Source organism: Balaenoptera physalus (assembly GCF_965194825.1).
Source record: "Balaenoptera physalus genome assembly, chromosome: 3".
Classification (NCBI taxonomy): domain Eukaryota; kingdom Metazoa; phylum Chordata; class Mammalia; order Artiodactyla; family Balaenopteridae; genus Balaenoptera; species Balaenoptera physalus.
The window spans coordinates 88,834,033-88,851,367 of record NC_138890.1 but is presented as its reverse complement, the minus strand read 5'-3'; the positions used below and the strand labels follow the sequence as shown (position 1 = coordinate 88,851,367).

Below are 17,335 nucleotides of genomic sequence, written 5' to 3'. Positions count from 1 at the left end.
GAACAGAAGAGAGGAAAGTGATAAAGAGAGGGAAAGAGCTTTCTATCAAATTCAGCTTAGATGCAACATGGCCAAGGCAATAGTGAGAAGCTTGTCTTTATTACCTCTAGACTGGGGTTAGGACGGGTACAGAGGTAGGGTCCTGTGTTCCAGACTTTCATGTGGATTAAATGAGATTATATATAGGGCAGAGTTTTATAAAGAGCAAAGCATTATGTGTGAGTATTATTTACTTATGTATTTATAGTTGTTAATAAGTAGCTTGAAGCCAGAAGTTGAAATGTAGGTTTCTTGAGAATGACCTCTAATTTTAATACAGTAATGCTTTCTGTGTCTAGTAGTCAGGATATGAACTATTCTACAAAACTGAATTTTCCTGATAATCAAAGCTTATGTTGCCATCAAATTCAACAAAATAATTTTACCAGATTTGATGTATGTCTCTTGTAAATATATATATATTCTTAAAAAAATACCTATCTAATTTAATCTTTCCCTTATGATTCTGGATCATTATTATAAGCATCATTGATTATGTTTTGCTGTAATATATTACTGCCCTCAAAAACCTGTTGAGATTTATTATGTTGCTTAACTCTAAACATAGATGAAGTAATCTGGATTACTATTTTCTGAGTTCTTCTGATTATGTCTCGTGGTTTTTCTGCCTCTTCTATCTCTATTACCTATTATTTAATAGTTTAAAAATCAAATTAATTTTTGTTATGAGATTTAAATAATATAGATAAATATAAAGTAAAATACGAGAGGCTTTTTTGTCCTTAAATCACGCTCTATTCCAATCCCAAATCCCTCAGAGTGATGATGAAAGTTTGGTCTGTAGTAACCTGGTTTTTCTCCACACATAAATACATACATAGTGTATTAATCTGCTATGGCTGCCATGATAAAATACCATGAACGGCTGGATTAATCAACAGCAATTTACTTCTCATTGTTCTGGATGTTAGAAGTTCCAGATCAAGGTGCTGGCCAGTTTGGGTCCTGGTGAAACTCTTTTCCTGGGTGTAGACTGCTGCCTTCTTGTGTACTCACATGACCTCTTCTTTGCCTGGGATTGGAGAGAGAGAGAGCATGAGTGAACCCTCTGGTGTCTCGTCTAAGGACACTAATCCCATCATGAAGGCTCCACCCTCACCAACTCATCTAACCCTAATTACCTCCCAAAGTTCCCCTCTCCAAATACCATCACTTTGAGGGTTAGGATTTCAACATATGAATTTTGAGGGAATACAATTCAGTCAGTAGCACATATACACATACATTTATTTCAATATAAATGGAACCATGCTATATGTATTTTTCAGCATCATGCCTTTTAATTTAAGACTTTGCCTTGGAAGAACGTTTTATTTGTGTACCTCATTCTTTTTAGTGACTCTATGCTATTCTGTATCTTAAATGTATTAAAATTTATTCAGCTATTCCCCTGCTGATGAACATTTAAATATTTTCTAGTTTTTTGTTTTATAAACAGTGTTATAACAAACATCTTCATATGGACTAATTGTGTGCACTTTGTAAAGTATTTTGGTAAGACAGATTTTTAGATGGTCAAAGAATATTCTAATTTGAAGTTTGAGAGACAATTCCAAGTTGACCACTAAAAAATTTGTGCTAGTTTTGTCACATCAATAGGGTATGTGTCTTCCTTCCTTCCTCCCTCCCTCTCTCCCTCCTTCCCTGTATTTTGAGTTGTTCTGATTATGTCTCATAGTTTTTCTACCTCTTCTATCTCTATTACGTATTATTTAATAGTTTAAAAATCATATTCATTTTTGTTATGAGATTTAAATAATACAGATAAATATAGAGTTAAATATGAGAGGCTTTTTTGTCCTTAAATCACCCCCTATTCCAATCCCATACCCCTTCCATCCTTCCTATATCTCCTTCCTTCCTTCTTCTTCCTTCCTTCCTTCTTCTTCCTTCCTTCCTTCCTTCCTTCCTTCCTTCCTTCCTTCCTTCCTTCCTTCCTTCCTTCCTTTTTCTTTCTTTCTACAATATTGAGAATACTGAATATTATCACTTTTTCGCGCTTGTCAATTTAGTAGGTGAAAAATAACTTACTATTCATTTAATTTGCAGATTTTTTTTTTGTGGTTCAGGTTGTAAATATTTCTGTGTGCTTACTGATCATTTGAATTTTTCTTGATGAACTTCCTGTTGTGGTTTTTGTCCATTTTCATAGAAGGTTGACTTTTTTCTAAGAGTTTTTCTACATGAGCTTTTGCTTGTAATTCCCAATGCAAATATTTCTTCGAAGTTTGACTTTTACTTTTGACTTTATCATCTCTTTAACTTTAAATAAATTCAAATATTCATATACTTGGGTTATTTAATATTTTGTATGTTTTGGGTTTCATGTCTTGCTTTAAAAAGCTGAAGATAAAAATTTTAATGTGATATGATAGCTGTGTATGTATTTTTTATGATTATAGCAATTTTAGTTTTCCTTTTTGTAATTGAACTATAGTTGATTTAAAATACTGTGTTAATTTCAGGTGTTCAGGAAAGTGATTCAGTTATATATATATATATTCTTTTTCAGATTCTTTTCCATTATAGGTTATTAAAGGATATTGAATATAGTTTCCTGTGCCATACAGTAAATCCTTGTTGCTTATCTATTTTATATATAGTGGTGTGTATCTGTTAATCCCATACTTCAAATTTATTCCTTCCCTCCCTTTCACCTTTGATAACCATAAATTTGTTTTCCATGTCTGTGAGTCTGTTTCTGTTTTGTAAATAAGTTAATTTTTTAGATTCCAGCTGTGTGTGTTTTTGTGGTAGAAATATTTCTATTCAGGACCAAATGCATTTTATGTAACCAAAAATTGGTCTATGGGTATATATTAATTTTATGTATTTAATTGTATTCAAATCTATATATTAATAGAAAATACCTCTATTGCAATATGTGAAAACAGAAATAGCTTGTATTAAATTACCATGTGACTGAGCCTTACTTTCTTTTCTTTAAAATAAGGATAACAGCATCTATCTCATAGGTTGTTGTGAGAATTAAATGAGATGACCTATGCAAATAATACTAGATGCCTCCTAAGTACCATTCATTATTTATACATTAGTGTATTTCATCTTCAAAACAATGCTCTGAAGCAGGTATTACAGTACCCAAAATACTAAAGAGAAAATAGATCCAATGAGCTTAAGCAAGTTGCCCAGGATCTCAGATAAAAAGTGGCAAAGCCAGATTATAAATACATGTTATTCTGAAAACAAAAATCATGGCATTTTCACTATACACTCTTCCTGGGAGATGACAGGTATTTTTTACTTTAGTCCTTTTCTCTTTCTCCGTTTTCTTTTTCTGTTTCTCTTTTGCTATTTGATGAATAAGACTCTCTAAAACAGACTGCCCAAGAGTACTCACTGTGATTACTGAAATGTTCTTTTCTCTGTCCAAAGAGGTAGACATTAGCCACATGTGTCTGTTGAGTGCTTGAAATGTGGCTGATGCAACTGAGGAACTGAAATTTTACTCTTAATTAATTAAATTTATATTTTTATATGCATTACTTTTTTTAAACATCTTTATTGGAGTATAATTGCTTTACAGTGGTGTGTTAGTTTCTGCTTTATAACAAAGTGAATCAGCTATACATATACATATATCCCCATATCTCCTCCCTCTTGCATCTCCCTCCCACCCTCCCTATCCCACCCCTCTAGGTGGTCATAAAGCACCAAGCTGATCTCCCTGTGCTATGTGGCTGCTTCCCACTAGCTATTTTACATTTGGTAGTGTAAAATTACATGCAGCTACTGTTTTGGACATTGCAACCTTAGACATATGAATGCTTTTTTTTTGTATGTATAAAGTGAGTGTAATTAATGTATTGATTGATAATGAGGAAACTGTTCATTCTAGGTTGAAAACTTTAGCAGAGGAACTTATACAGACACAGCAGATGCTTTTAAATAAGGAGGAAGCCGTCCTGGAGCTAGAGAAGAGGATTGAGGAATCTTCTAAGACCTATGAAAAGAAGTCTGAGTGAGTAAAACAAAAATAATTTGAAGGAAGAAAGTTTAATTGATGTAATTTTACAGAAATACTTCAGTTACATGGAATTATGGACGTGTAATTTCTAGAAGCTGAAATTTCATGTTAAGTATAAAACTGTGTATGGTTGAATTACTTTCTAGGACTCTAGAAGAGTGATTTTGTGTTTTTATCAATATAGTGTACTGATCATATGTCTCAATGTTTTAATGGTTTGAACTATTTCCTGAAAAACCCTGTTAAAACCTGTCTTTACTCCCCCTCATCAAAGTCTACCAGATTCACTGTGAATTCCTTGTTAAGAAAGTGACAGACCAGTATTATCTAGAAACTGGTTTCTACTGTGTTAGAAGGAAGCAAATAAACTTACTAAAAAAGCAGTCTGTTTCACCTATAAAAATCCTTCTGATATTTGCTGTGCTGTTTTTGTCTTACTGTTGTTTTTCTTGCTGATTTCTGGATCTGTAAATATTTTCGTGGATCCTCTGACTTTACTTGTTTTGCTATACTCTTGTTTTTACTGATTTCAATAATTATGTTTTCTACTGTATTAAGGTTTAAATTTTGATCTAAAATTTAAAATTTCTAATCTGACTTTGGTCATTATTTGCATCTCCAACAGGGGTTACTGGTATGGTTTCTCTAATCCTAGACTAGAATATATAAATTTCTTGCTATCATACTTTCCCAATTGGTGTGATTTGCCAAGACTTTCAAGGATTGTGATGTGTAGCATTTGTCTGGTCTATACTTGCTCTTACTTTCTACACAACTTTTCAAATATTTTCTGCTTCTCTCAAATTTCTGATCCTGTTATATACCCCATCATAGTCAGCAGATGGACCTCTCCTACATTACAGAAAAAATTAGAATCATTAAGTGGCAAGTACCTTATTTTCTAGATATTTTAGATACCCAAATGCACCACGTTTGTACCCGTTCTCTTTCCTAACTTCCATAGAGGACCTGTTCCTTGTCCTGTTTATTTCTTGTGCCTATTTTTATATCTCATCATCTCTTACTTTCCCAGAAATTTTACATTGTTTTATATATTATGTTCACCTTTTCTTCTCAACTGTGTCTTGTGTTCACTTTTTAAATTTTCTTAAGTTTTGACTCCTGAAAATAATCTCTACCTTTCTGACCACCCTAGATAACCTGTCTTTAATCTTCATCTTTTCCCTCAATTACTGTCTTTGCCTTCTGTTTTCTTAGTCAAACTTGTTCTAAGAGTGCTAATGAGCACTCATTTCCTCACTCTCACTTAGTACTTAACCCACAGATATCTGGCTTCTGCCCTGTCACCGTTGAAATAGGTGGATATCTATAAAATCATCAGTGACCTTTATATTGCTAAATTTAGCAATTATCTTACTTGACTTCCTCACAGTATCTTTGTTGACTTCATTTCCCTTGGCCTTTGGGACCAAGGTGACAGATCTTACTTCTCTCTTTCTGGCCACTCCTTCTTTGTAAACTCATCCTCCCCACTCAGCCAGTATATTTTGGAGTTACCCAAGGCATGGCCCTAGGCTATGTCATTCTCCTCTCTGTACTCTATCTCTAGCTGATCCCCTGAAGATGACTCATGTATATTACTCTCTCAGATTTCCTCTCTGAACTCTATGGCCGTGTAATCAGTTGCCTAGTTGACATGCCTCCTTGGATGCCTTAGAAGTACACTAAATTTCTCATATCTAAGGCTGAATTAAAAATCCCTTCAATATAACCCAACCCAACCCAATGCAACCTAGTTCACTCTTAGTATTTTTTAAAATTTCAGTGAATGGCAACACCATCTATCCTATTGTACAACTCAGGATATTAGGAGCCTACTTCTCCCACTTATACTATGGCTTTTATTACAACTTGGTGTTAAATGTCATATTGAAATTGATGAGCCTTTTAAAGGTGAGAACAGGAAAATTTGAGTTACTCTGGATATTCCTTTAATAAATCTGGAAATTTTCAGTATTGCATCAACAGAAGACTCTATTGGGATTATAAAAATAAAATTTATCAACCATTGCACATATAAAGTTAAAAAAATTATCTTTTGTTTTTCTCTATTTGCTAGTAAATCTCTTCAGATGACCAAGCAGTTGTACGTTTTACAGTTTTGTACATGTGCACATTGTAAATGACTCCTGTTTTATAATTTAGCAGATATAAAGAAATACAGTAGGATAGCTGACCCTCTCACCAGCATGTCTGAGTTGCTGGGGGAGGCAATCTTTAAGTGTTGTCTTACCGTGGAAGTTGTAGATTCTTTGATTTTTTTGGTATGTTCTCTTGACTCACATCTTCTGTTCTCTCTTCATCTACATAATCAGTGTGATCCACATTCCTCCACCTACTTGTATTTATCAGAAGATGAGAATGGACATAGAGGAGAGGAAGCTTAAAGGGTGATGGACATATGGGAAATAACATCTCTTGAGTTCGTACTCTGTTCCACATACTATGCTAGATGTTTTATATATGTTAATTCACTGAATGTTATCTTCACTATGCTTCCTGTGTAATTACCTGGATTTTACCTTTAAGACTTAGAGAATTTAGATAACTTACTTAGGATCACATACCCAGTAAGTGATAGAAAATGCATGAGTTTCTGACTCCAAGGTTTCTGTCTGTTTGATCACAGCAATTGCTTGATCTTACGATTTTAACAGTGTTCTTAGGAGAATAAATTAGAAGGGATAAGTATGTCAAGCAGTTCAGGGAATGAGTCCTGTTTAACCCAAGTTTTGTCACCCCTTTGTTATTCATGGAGTTTTTATTGTTAGCTTCAGGGTATAATCTTGAAAATGTTAAGCATATGTATATAACTAAGTAGTCATTGTGAAATCTCATTAATTTAGACATTGGTAGGGTTGAAGTTTGTCTTTGAATCATATGTTAAAATATTTTGCTAAACAAATAGTCTGAAAGGGATTCTAGGGTAAATGTTTGCATTTCATTTTCTTAATATTTCTTAAACATTTCCATTTTTTGTGTGTATATGTAAATATATATGTCTACATATATTTATTTAAATATATGATTAAAAGCAATTTTTATCTAGTTTCAAAAATATTTATTTTTACTCTGCAGACTTTTTTAGCTTCATATACCGTGTTAGTTAAAAGTAATAAAACAGGGACTTGCCTGGTGGCGCAGTGGTTAAGAATCCCCCTGCCAACGCAGGGGACACGGGTTTTATCCCTGGTCCGGGAAGATCCCACATGCCGCTGAGCAACTAAACCCATGCGCCACAACTACTGAGCCTGCACTCTAGAGCCCACGAGCCACAACTACTGAACCCACGTGCCATAACTATTGAAGTCTGCGCGCCTAGATCCCGTGCTCCGCAGCAAGAGAAGCCACTGCAATGAGAAGCCCGTGCACCGCAATGAAGAGTAGCCCCCACTAGCCCCAACTAGAGAAAGCCCGTGCGCAGCAACGAAGACCCAACGCTGCCAAAAATAAATAAATAAATAAAAACTAAAAGTAACAAAACAAACAAAACTACATTTTTTCCAAATACTAAAAATATCCTATATTAGATAATTTACATTCTTAAATTATTTCTAAATTAATGGAATTATGTGAATGTTTACTTAATAGAAATAGCATTTGTATTCCTATGAAAATATAACATATGAGGGACTAATGTTAAAACCTTTAAATTTAGGTTTAACATAAATTTCTCCAAAACATCTTATAATAACAGTGAAAAAATAAACTATATGAGAAATCATTTGATAGCTTTGAGTCCTATAATTGAATAATATAAAGTGAAAAATGAACTTAAAGAATGGTTTTTATGTGACATTAAATTCACACTAAGAAACACAGAGTTTTAGCTTATATAAATGATGCAGTTGCAGTACAGCTATTGCAAAATTTTATTTAAAAAATAGGGTGAAAGGAATAAAACCAGCCATTTGAAATGGTATAATTTTAATAGAACACAAAGCGTCACTCTAGTATACATATCTTTACTCATTACTTCCAAAGCATATTTATTCAAATGGAAATAATATCCATCTTCTCCTGATCTATGATCCTTGACTACTATATTAGAAAATAGTTTATGGGAAAATATACCAAGCAAATGTCATTTATGAGTCATTGGCATAAAGAGCTGGTAATGTTACTATTGGTTTTAATGCTTGGTTTGATTTCCAAAAAGTGAATGATTATTCAGTTTTGTATTGTGCTGTACCGTTATCACCCAGTACTTAAAAATACTTTGTACATTATAAAATCATAACTCTTAGAGCCATGCAAAATCTTAAGAGATCATCTGATTCAACCTCCTGGTCTTTCAAATTATGTGACATCTGAGGGCCAGAAATTTTAAGAGACTTGCAAAGATTCACATCTAACTTACAGTGAAGTTAATACTTGAACCATCTGGAGTATTGTTCTGGTTTGAAAACTCAGGTACCTTTTATTTTTGTCTCAGAATTTTTAGATTATATCCACTAGGTGCTATGAATACGGTGAAAGGTAAGACACATATGGTCACATGTCTCATGAAGCTTACACTTTTGTAGAGTAGACCAGTACAAAACAGGAAATTAACAATTGTGATAATTGCTGTGAAACAAGGAGTTCAGATAGAAAAATAACAGAGGAGTACCCACTTAAGATAGGTAGTCAGGGGTCTTCTAGGAAATGGCATTTTTGCTGAGACCTGAAGGACAGAAAGTGCCCTCCAAGTGAAGAATGCATGGAAAAGAGTAGTCAGAAATAGGGAGTAAATAGCACCTGCATAAGTCCTGATCCCTTCAATGTTTTAAATTTATTTATAGCTTCCTGTGCATCTTGTATTATACAATCATGCATTTATTATAATTTTCTTCTTCTTGAAATATTTATAGCTTTTTTACTCAATGGTGTTATAAGCATATAAAATAATTATAGTGTGTTACATAGTGATTATAACAGTATTGTTTAAAAAGTAATTATTGAACAAAAGCAAGATGTTAATGTATTTAGTAGGTCCTTGTTGATTGTGTTTTTTTTTTTAAATTTTATTTATTTATTTATTTATTTATTTATTTATTTATTTATTTATTTTTGGCCGTGTTGGGTCTTCGTTTCTGTGCGAGGGCTTTCTCCAGTTGCGGCAAGTGGGGGCCACTCTTCATCGTGGTGCGCGGGCCTCTCACTATCGTGGCCTCTCTTGTTGCGGAGCACAGGCTCCAGACGCGCAGGCTCAGCAATTGTGGCTCACGGGCCCAGTCGCTCCACGGCATGTGGGATCCTCCCAGACCTGGGCTCGAACCCGTGTCCCCTGCATTGGCAGGCAGACTCTCAACCACTGCGCCACCAGGGAAGCCCTGATTATCTGTTTTATATATAGTAGTGTGTATATGTTAATCCCAAACTGCTAATTTATCCCTCCCCCCCACCTTTCCCCTTTGGTAGTCATAAGTTTGTTTTCTAAGTCTGTGAGTCTGTTTCTGTTTTGTATATAAGTTCATTTGTATCACTTTTTTAGATTCCACATATAAGTGATATATGATATTTGTCTTTGTCTGACTTACTTCAGTTAGTATGATAATCTCTAGGTCTATCCAAATTGCTGCAAATGGCATTATTTCATTCTTTTTTATGGCTGAGTGATATTCCCTTCTATGTATTTCCTAATTCTTGGCGTTAGGATAGTGTCTCAGAATGTCTAAGTGATTGTTGATATGACATAATATATATTTAGAACTCCTGAAGAAGAATTAAAAAAGGCCTATTTCTAAAACAGATTATTTAGGAACCCAAGGTATATGAGATGATAAAAGCCTCACGTTACCACAGGAAGCAGCAGCAGCAGTGAAACTTTTTTTTTTTTTGGCCGCGCTGTGCGGCCTGTGGGATCTCAATTCCCCAACCAGTGATTGAACCCGGGCCACGACATGGGTGAAAGCACTAAACCCTAACCACTAGACACCACTAGACTGCCAGGGAACAACCAGTGATACATATTTTTAAATTAAATTTTAATGGAGATAATTACAGATTGGCATGTAGTTGTAAGAATTAATACAGAGAGATCCCATAAACCCTTTACTCAGTTCCCCTTAATGGTAGCATCTTGCAAAGCTATAATATAATATCATAATCCAGATATTAACATTGATACAGGCATGATATGGAACATTTTCATCACTGCAAGGATCCCCCATTTTGTACTTTTATAGCTACACTGCCTTCTATCTCCTACCCCCTCCTTAACCCCTGGCAACCATTAATCTATTTTCCATTTCTATAATTTTGTCTTTTCAAGAATGTTATAGAAAATGGAATCACACTGTATGTAACCTTTTGAGATTGTCTTTTTACATTTATCGTAATTCTCTGGCGATTCATCCAGGTACTTTCATTCCTTTTTACTCTTATGCAGTATTCCATGGCACGTGTATTAGTTTCCTAGGACTGCCATTTTGAAGTACCACACACCGGACAGCTTAAAAAAAGACATAAATTTATTCTCTGACAGTTCTGGAGGCCAAAAGTCTGAAGTAAGGTGTTGGCAGGCTGGTTTCTTCTGGGCTCTAAGGGAGATTCTGTTCCATGCCTTTGTCCTAGCTTCTGCTGATGGCCGGCAGTTCTAGGCATTCCTTGGTTTATAGAAGCATCACTCCAATCTCCGCCTCCATCTTCATATAGTGTTCTGCCTGTGTGGTCTCTTCTCTGTATCCAGATTTTCTTCTTCTTACAAGGACATCAGTCATGGATTATGGGCCCAACCACTCCAGTATGACCTCATCTTAACTAATTACATCTGCAACAACCCTATTTCCAAAAAGGCCACATTCTGAGGTTCCTGGGGTTAGGATTTGAACATATCTTTTTAGAGGACACAATTCAACTCATGACTGTATAGATATACCATACTTTGATCATTCACCCTGTGAAGAATATCTGGTTGTTTCTGTCTCCATATAGTTTTCTTTTTACTGTCTCCATATAGTTTTGCCTTGTACAGAATGTCACATAATTAGAATCATACATTATGTAGCCTTTTCAGATTGGCTTCTTTTGCTTAGTAATGTACATTTAAGGTTCCTCCATGTCTTTTTGGGGCCTGGTAGCTTGTTCCTTTTGAACAGTGAAAAGTATTCCATTGTCCAGATATACCACAGTTTATCCATTCATCTGCTGAAGGACATACTGGTTGCTTCCCAGTTTTGGCAATTATGAATAAAGCTGTTGTAAACATTCATGTGTGGGCTTTTATGTGGACATAAGTTTTTGACTCCTTTGGCTAAATACCAAGGAGTGTGATTGCTGGATCATATGGTAAGAGTATGTTTAGTTTTGTAAGAAACTACCAAACTGTCTTCCAAAGTGACTATACCATTTTGCATTTCCACCAGTAATGAATGAGAGTTCTTGTTGCTTCACATCCTCGCCAGCATTTGGTGTTGTCAGTGTTCTGGAGTTTGGCCATTCTCATAAATGTATGATTCTATCTCATTGTTCTTTTAATTTGCATTTTTCTGATGGCATATGATGTGGAGCATTTTTTCATGTGCTTATTTGCCATCTGTATATCTTCTTCGGTAAGGTATCTGTTAAGGTCTTTGGCCCATTTTTTAATCAGTTTGTTTGTTTTCTTGTTGTTGACATTTAAGAGATCTTTGTATATTTTGGATAACAATCCTGTATCAAATGTGTCTTTTGTAAATCTTTTCTCCTAGTCTATGGATCTCGTTCTTTTTTTTTTTAATCAATTTTTAAAAATTGAAGTATAGTTGATTTACAATGTTGTGTTAATTTCTGCTGTACAGCAAAGTAATTCAGTTATACATATATATTCATTCTTTTCAAAAAATATTCTTTTCCGTTATGGTTTATCACAGGGTATTGAATACAGTTTTCTGTGCTATACAGTAGGACCTTGTTGTTTACCCATTCTATATATAAAAGCTTATATCTGCTAACCCCAAACTCCCACTCCATCCCTCTCCCAACCCCCTCCCCCTGGGAACCGCCAGTCTGTTTTCTATTTCTGTGATTCTGTTTCTGTTTCATAGATAGGTTCATTTGTGTCATATTTTTGATTCCACATATAAGTGATATCGTATGGTATTTCTCTTTCTGACTTCACTTAGTATGATAATCTCTAGTTGCATCCATGTTGCTGCAAATGGCATTATTCCATTCTTTTTTATGGCTGAGTAGTAATCCATTATTTATATGTACCACATCTTCTTTATCCATTCATCTGTCGATGGACATTTTTATTGTTTCCATGTCTTGGCTATTGTGAATAGTGCTGCTATGAACATAGGAGTGCATGTATCTTTTTGAATTACAGTTTTGTCTGGATATATGCCCAGGAGTGGGATTGCTGGATCATATGGTAATTCTATTTTTAATTTTCTGAGGAACCTCTGTACTGTTTTCCACAGTAGCTGCACCAACTTACATTCCCACCAACAGTGTAGGAGGGTTCCCTTTTCTCCATGCCCTCTCCAGCATTTGTTATTTGTAGACTTTTTAATGATGGCTGTTCTGACCAGTGTGAGGTGGTACCTCATTGTAGTTTTGATTTGCATTTCTCTGATAATTAGCAATGTTGAGCATCTTTTCATGTGCCTATTGACGATCTGTATTTTTTCTTTCAAGAAATGTGTATTTAGGTCTTCTGCCCATTTTTGGATTGGGTTGCTTGTTCCTTTTGTTGTTGAGTTGTATGAGCTGCTTATATATTTTGGAAATTCAGCCCTTGTAGGTTGCATTGTTTGCAAATATTTTCTCCCATTCTGTAGGTTGTCTTTTTGTTTTGTTTATGGTTCCCTTTGCTGTGCAAAAGCTTGTAAATTTGATTAAGTCTCCTTTGTTTATTTTTGTTTTTATTTCTGTTGCCTTGGGAGACTAACATAAGAAAACATTGGTATGATTTATGTCAGAGAATGTTTTGCCTATGATCTCTTCTAGGAGTTTTATGGTGTCTTGTCTTACATTTAAGTCTTTAAGCCATTTTGAGTCTATTTTTGTGTATGGTGAGAGGGTGTGTTCTAACATTGATTTACATGCGGCTGTCCAACTTGCCAGGACCACTTCCTGAAGAGACTGTCTTTCCCAATTGTCTTTTACTTATTGGTAACTTACTTTCAGTAGTGCATGGCACAGTTTATTAAGATATTAATACACTTTATTATGTTGAGGTAAGTTCCCTCTACGCCTGCTTTCTGGAGGGTTTTTACCACAGCCAACATCATTCTCAATGGTGAAAAACTGAAACAATTTCCTCTAAGATCAGGAACAAGACAAGGTTGTCCACTCTCACCACTATTATTCAACGTAGTTTTGGAAGTTTTAGCCACAGCAATCAGAGAAGAAAAAGAAATAGCAGGAATCCAAATTGGAAAAGAAGAAGTAAAACTTTCATTGTTTGCAGATGACATGATACTATACATAGAGAATCCTAAAGATGCTACCAGAAAACTACTACAGCTGATCAATGAATTTGGTAATGTAGCAGGATACCAAATTAATGCACAAAAATCTCTTGCCTTCCTATACACTAATGATGAAAAATCTGAAAGAGAAATTAAGGAAGCACTCTCATTCACCATTGCAACAAAAAGAATAAAATATCTGGGAATGAACCTACCTAAGGAGACAGAAGACCTGTATGCAGAAAACTATAAGACACTGATGAAGGAAATTAAAGATGATGCAAACAGATGGAGAGATATACCATGTTCTTGGATGCAAGAGTCAATATTGTGAAAATGACTATACTACCCAAAGCAATCTACAGATTCAATGCAATCCCTATCAAACTACCAATGGCATTTTTCACAGAACTAGAACAAAAAATTGCCCAATTTGTATGGAAACACAAAAGACCCTGAATAGCCAAAGCAATCTTGAGAAAGAAAAACAGAGCTGGAAGAAGCAGGCTCCCTGACTTCAGACTCTACTACAAAGCTACAGTAATCAAGGCAGTATGGTACTGGCACAAAAACAGAACTATAGAGCAATGGAGCAGGATAGAAAGCCCAGAGATAAACCCACACACATATGGTCACCTTATCTTTGATAAAGGCGACAAGAATATACAATGGAGAAAAGACAGCCTCTTCAATAAGTGGTGCTGGAAAACTGGACAGCTACATGTAAAAGAATGAAATTAGAACACTCCCTAACCCCATACACAAAAATAAACCCAAAATGGATTAAAGACCTAAATGTAAGGCCAGAGACTATGAAACTCTTAGAGAAAAACATAGGCAGAACACTCTATGACATAAATCACAGCAAGATCCTTTTTGACCCATCTCCTAGAGAAATGGAGATAAAAACAAAAATAAACAAATGGGACCCAATGAAACTTAAAAGCTTTTGCACAGCAAAGGAAACCATAAACAAGATGAAAAGACAACCCTCAGAATGGGAGAAAATATTTGCAAATGAAGCAACTGACAAAGGATTAATCTCCAAAATTTACAAGCAGCTCATGCAGCTCAATATCAAAAAAACAAACAACCCAATCCAAAAATGGGCAGAAGACCTAAATAGACATTTCTCCAAAGAAGAGATACAGACTGCCAACAGGCACATGAAAGGATGCTCAACATCACTAATCATCAGAGAAATGCAAATCAAAACTACAAGGAGGCATCACCTCACACCAGTCAGAATGGCCATCATCAAAAAATCTACAAACAATAAACGCTGGAGAGGGTGTGGAGAAAAGGGAACCCTCTTGCACTGTTGGTGGGAATGTAAATTGATACAACCACTATGGAGAACAGTATGGAGGTTCCTTAAAGAACTAAAAATAGAACTACCATATGACCCAGCAATCCACTACTGGGCGTATACCCTGAGAAAACCATAATTCAAAAAGAGTCGTGTACCACAATGTTCATTGCAGCGCTATTTACAATAGCCAGGACATGGAAGCAACCTAAGTGTCCATCGACAGATGAATGGATAAAGAAGATGTGGCACATATATACAATGGAATATTGCTCAGCCATAAAAAGAAATGAAATTGAGTTATTTGTAGTGAGGTGGATGGACCTAGAGTCTGTCATACAGAGTGAAGTAAGTCAGAAAGAGAAAAACAAATACAGTATGCTAACACATATATATGGAATCTTAAAAAAAAAAAAAAGGTTCTGAAGAACCTAGGGGCAGGACAGGAATAAAGACATAGATGTAGAGAATGGACTTGAGGACACGGGGACGGGGAAGGGTAAGCTGGGACGAAGTGAGAGAGTGGCATGGACATATATACACTACCAAATATAAAACAGATAGCTAGTGGGAAGCAGCCGCATAGCACAGGGAGATCAGGTCCGTGCTTTGTGACCACCTAGAGGGATGGGATAGGGAGGGTGGGAGGGAGACTCAAGAGGGAGGGATATGGGGATATATGTATACATATAGCTGATTCACTTTGTTATACAGCAGAAACTAACACACCATTGTAAAGCAATTATACTCCAATAAAGATGTTAAAAAAAAAGGTATTAATACACTAAGTATGACAGCATTCCCAGAGGTATTCCTCACCGGCACTGCCTGTTTTCTTGTGGCTTTAATGTGGGTGAATTAATTTGAAATTCCTATTAGGGACAGCCTTCAAGGGCTAAAAGATCACTATAAGGTAACGTGTGGCCTGTGTTGTTCTCTAACGGAGAAATGGGGAAGCCTACTGTCTTTATAATGGTGTTGTGGGGAAGATTTGGGGACTTACACTCATTCCCTTTGTCCTTATCAGAACAGCTTTCCCCAGCTCTAAAAACACACCCCTCACAATATGCACACAGCTTGGTTCCAGGCTGTCACCTTGATTTGGTTTATTTTACTCTAGGCACAGGTCTGACTTTAGCTATGTTCCATTTGAGATTTGAAATAAATTAAGATTCTCCTTCAGTCATATCAATTCATTTTAGGCTCTACACTTCTGGACCTAAGTGTCTGTACTTTGTGAGGTAGATGGTTTAACTGTAAAATGAAATGAATGCTATATATCATAATACATTTGAAAGCATCTTGAATTTGGTTTTTGCTTCTAAACATTTCCTTCCATTTTGTTAATGCTAACATTTAATAACTACTGTGATGATTCAAAATCTGTTTAGTTTCATAATTCTTATGATTCTGAATGACTCTTATAAAGAGGAAAATGAAAGAAAATAGGAGCAAAATATACATATATATATATATAGTTTCCTTTAAAGTCTTTATTTCTTTAAGAAGTTGAAATAATTTATATTAAATCTGTTCTCTTTTAGTATTGTACTTCTGCTAAGCCAAAAACAGACACTTGAAGAGCTAAAACAGTCAGTCCAGCAGCTGAGATGCACTGAGGCAAAGTTTACAGCACAGAAAGAATTGCTAGAGCAAAAAGTGCAAGAAAATGATGGGAAAGAGCCGCCTCCAGTAGTAAATTATGAAGAAGATGCACGATCAGTTACATCTATGGTAAGCCAAAGAGTAATCAAATGAGAAAGTTGAAAGAGTAGTATATAGGTAATAAGTGAATACAAAAAGTAATTCTGGTTGCTATAACAAATTATTACTCTTGTTAATATGCAGGTCCTATTAAACTTGTTTGTAAATGCAAAATAGACTTGTCAGTCACCTCAGGTCACCTGGAGAGCACTGTCAGGAACCACCTGTAGAGTCAAAGGAAAAAGCTCTTCTCTTGCCTTCAAAACTGAAAACAAAGACTGCAATTGTTTTTATTCCTGGGAGACAGCAGGAAGGTAGGGTGTTATTCTTAAGATAGAAATAAGGAGAAAGATATTTATTAATTTTTTTCTTATATAAGAACAGTAGAATTTATCTGAGATTGATGATATGTTTATTGTTTTCACAATACAAAACATTGATTTTTTTAAAGATGATTTTTTCTTATAGCCTTAAACTACAATAAACACATTTAAATCTAGCAACTAGAAATTCAACTTTATTTTATACAGATTTATTAACTGTTTAAGAATGCCTAGTTTAAAATTACTTTCTCTCGCTCTTCCCCTTCCTTTCTTCCTTCCTTTATCTTATGTTGGTGGTTTCTATCAGGGGGCAGTTTTGCCCCCCAGGGGTCATTTGGCCATGTCTCCAGGCATGTTTGGATTTCACAGCTGGTGGATGCTATTGCTATCTCGTGGGTAGAGGCCAGTGATGCTACTAAATACCATGCAGTGCACGTTACAGCCCATCCCTTCTTACTCCCAACAAAAACTTACTCAAACCAAAATATTAATAGTGCCAAGGTTGAAAAAACCTGAGCTGTATCCTTGGATTTTTCTGTGGGTAACTGTG

The 17,335-nt window shown here is 35.3% G+C and overlaps 1 protein-coding gene across 12 annotated transcripts in view; it reads left to right on the top strand.

Annotated features, from left to right (window-relative positions):
- FER (FER tyrosine kinase) overlaps positions 1-17,335 on the top strand; it is a 441,496-nt gene that overhangs the window by 142,016 nt on the left and 282,145 nt on the right. For 8 of the 12 annotated variants that reach the window (XM_082455757.1, XM_082455759.1, XM_082455760.1 and 5 more), the window contains 2 exons: positions 3,920-4,042; positions 16,303-16,492. In XM_082455757.1, coding sequence (XP_082311883.1) covers positions 3,920-4,042; positions 16,303-16,492 — 313 coding nt within the window. Of the gene's footprint in view, positions 1-3,919; positions 4,043-6,384; positions 7,119-16,302; positions 16,493-16,606; positions 16,777-17,335 lie in introns of those variants that run through there. The other 4 variants (XR_014261909.1, XM_082455753.1, XR_014261910.1 and 1 more) reach the window with 3 other exon arrangements.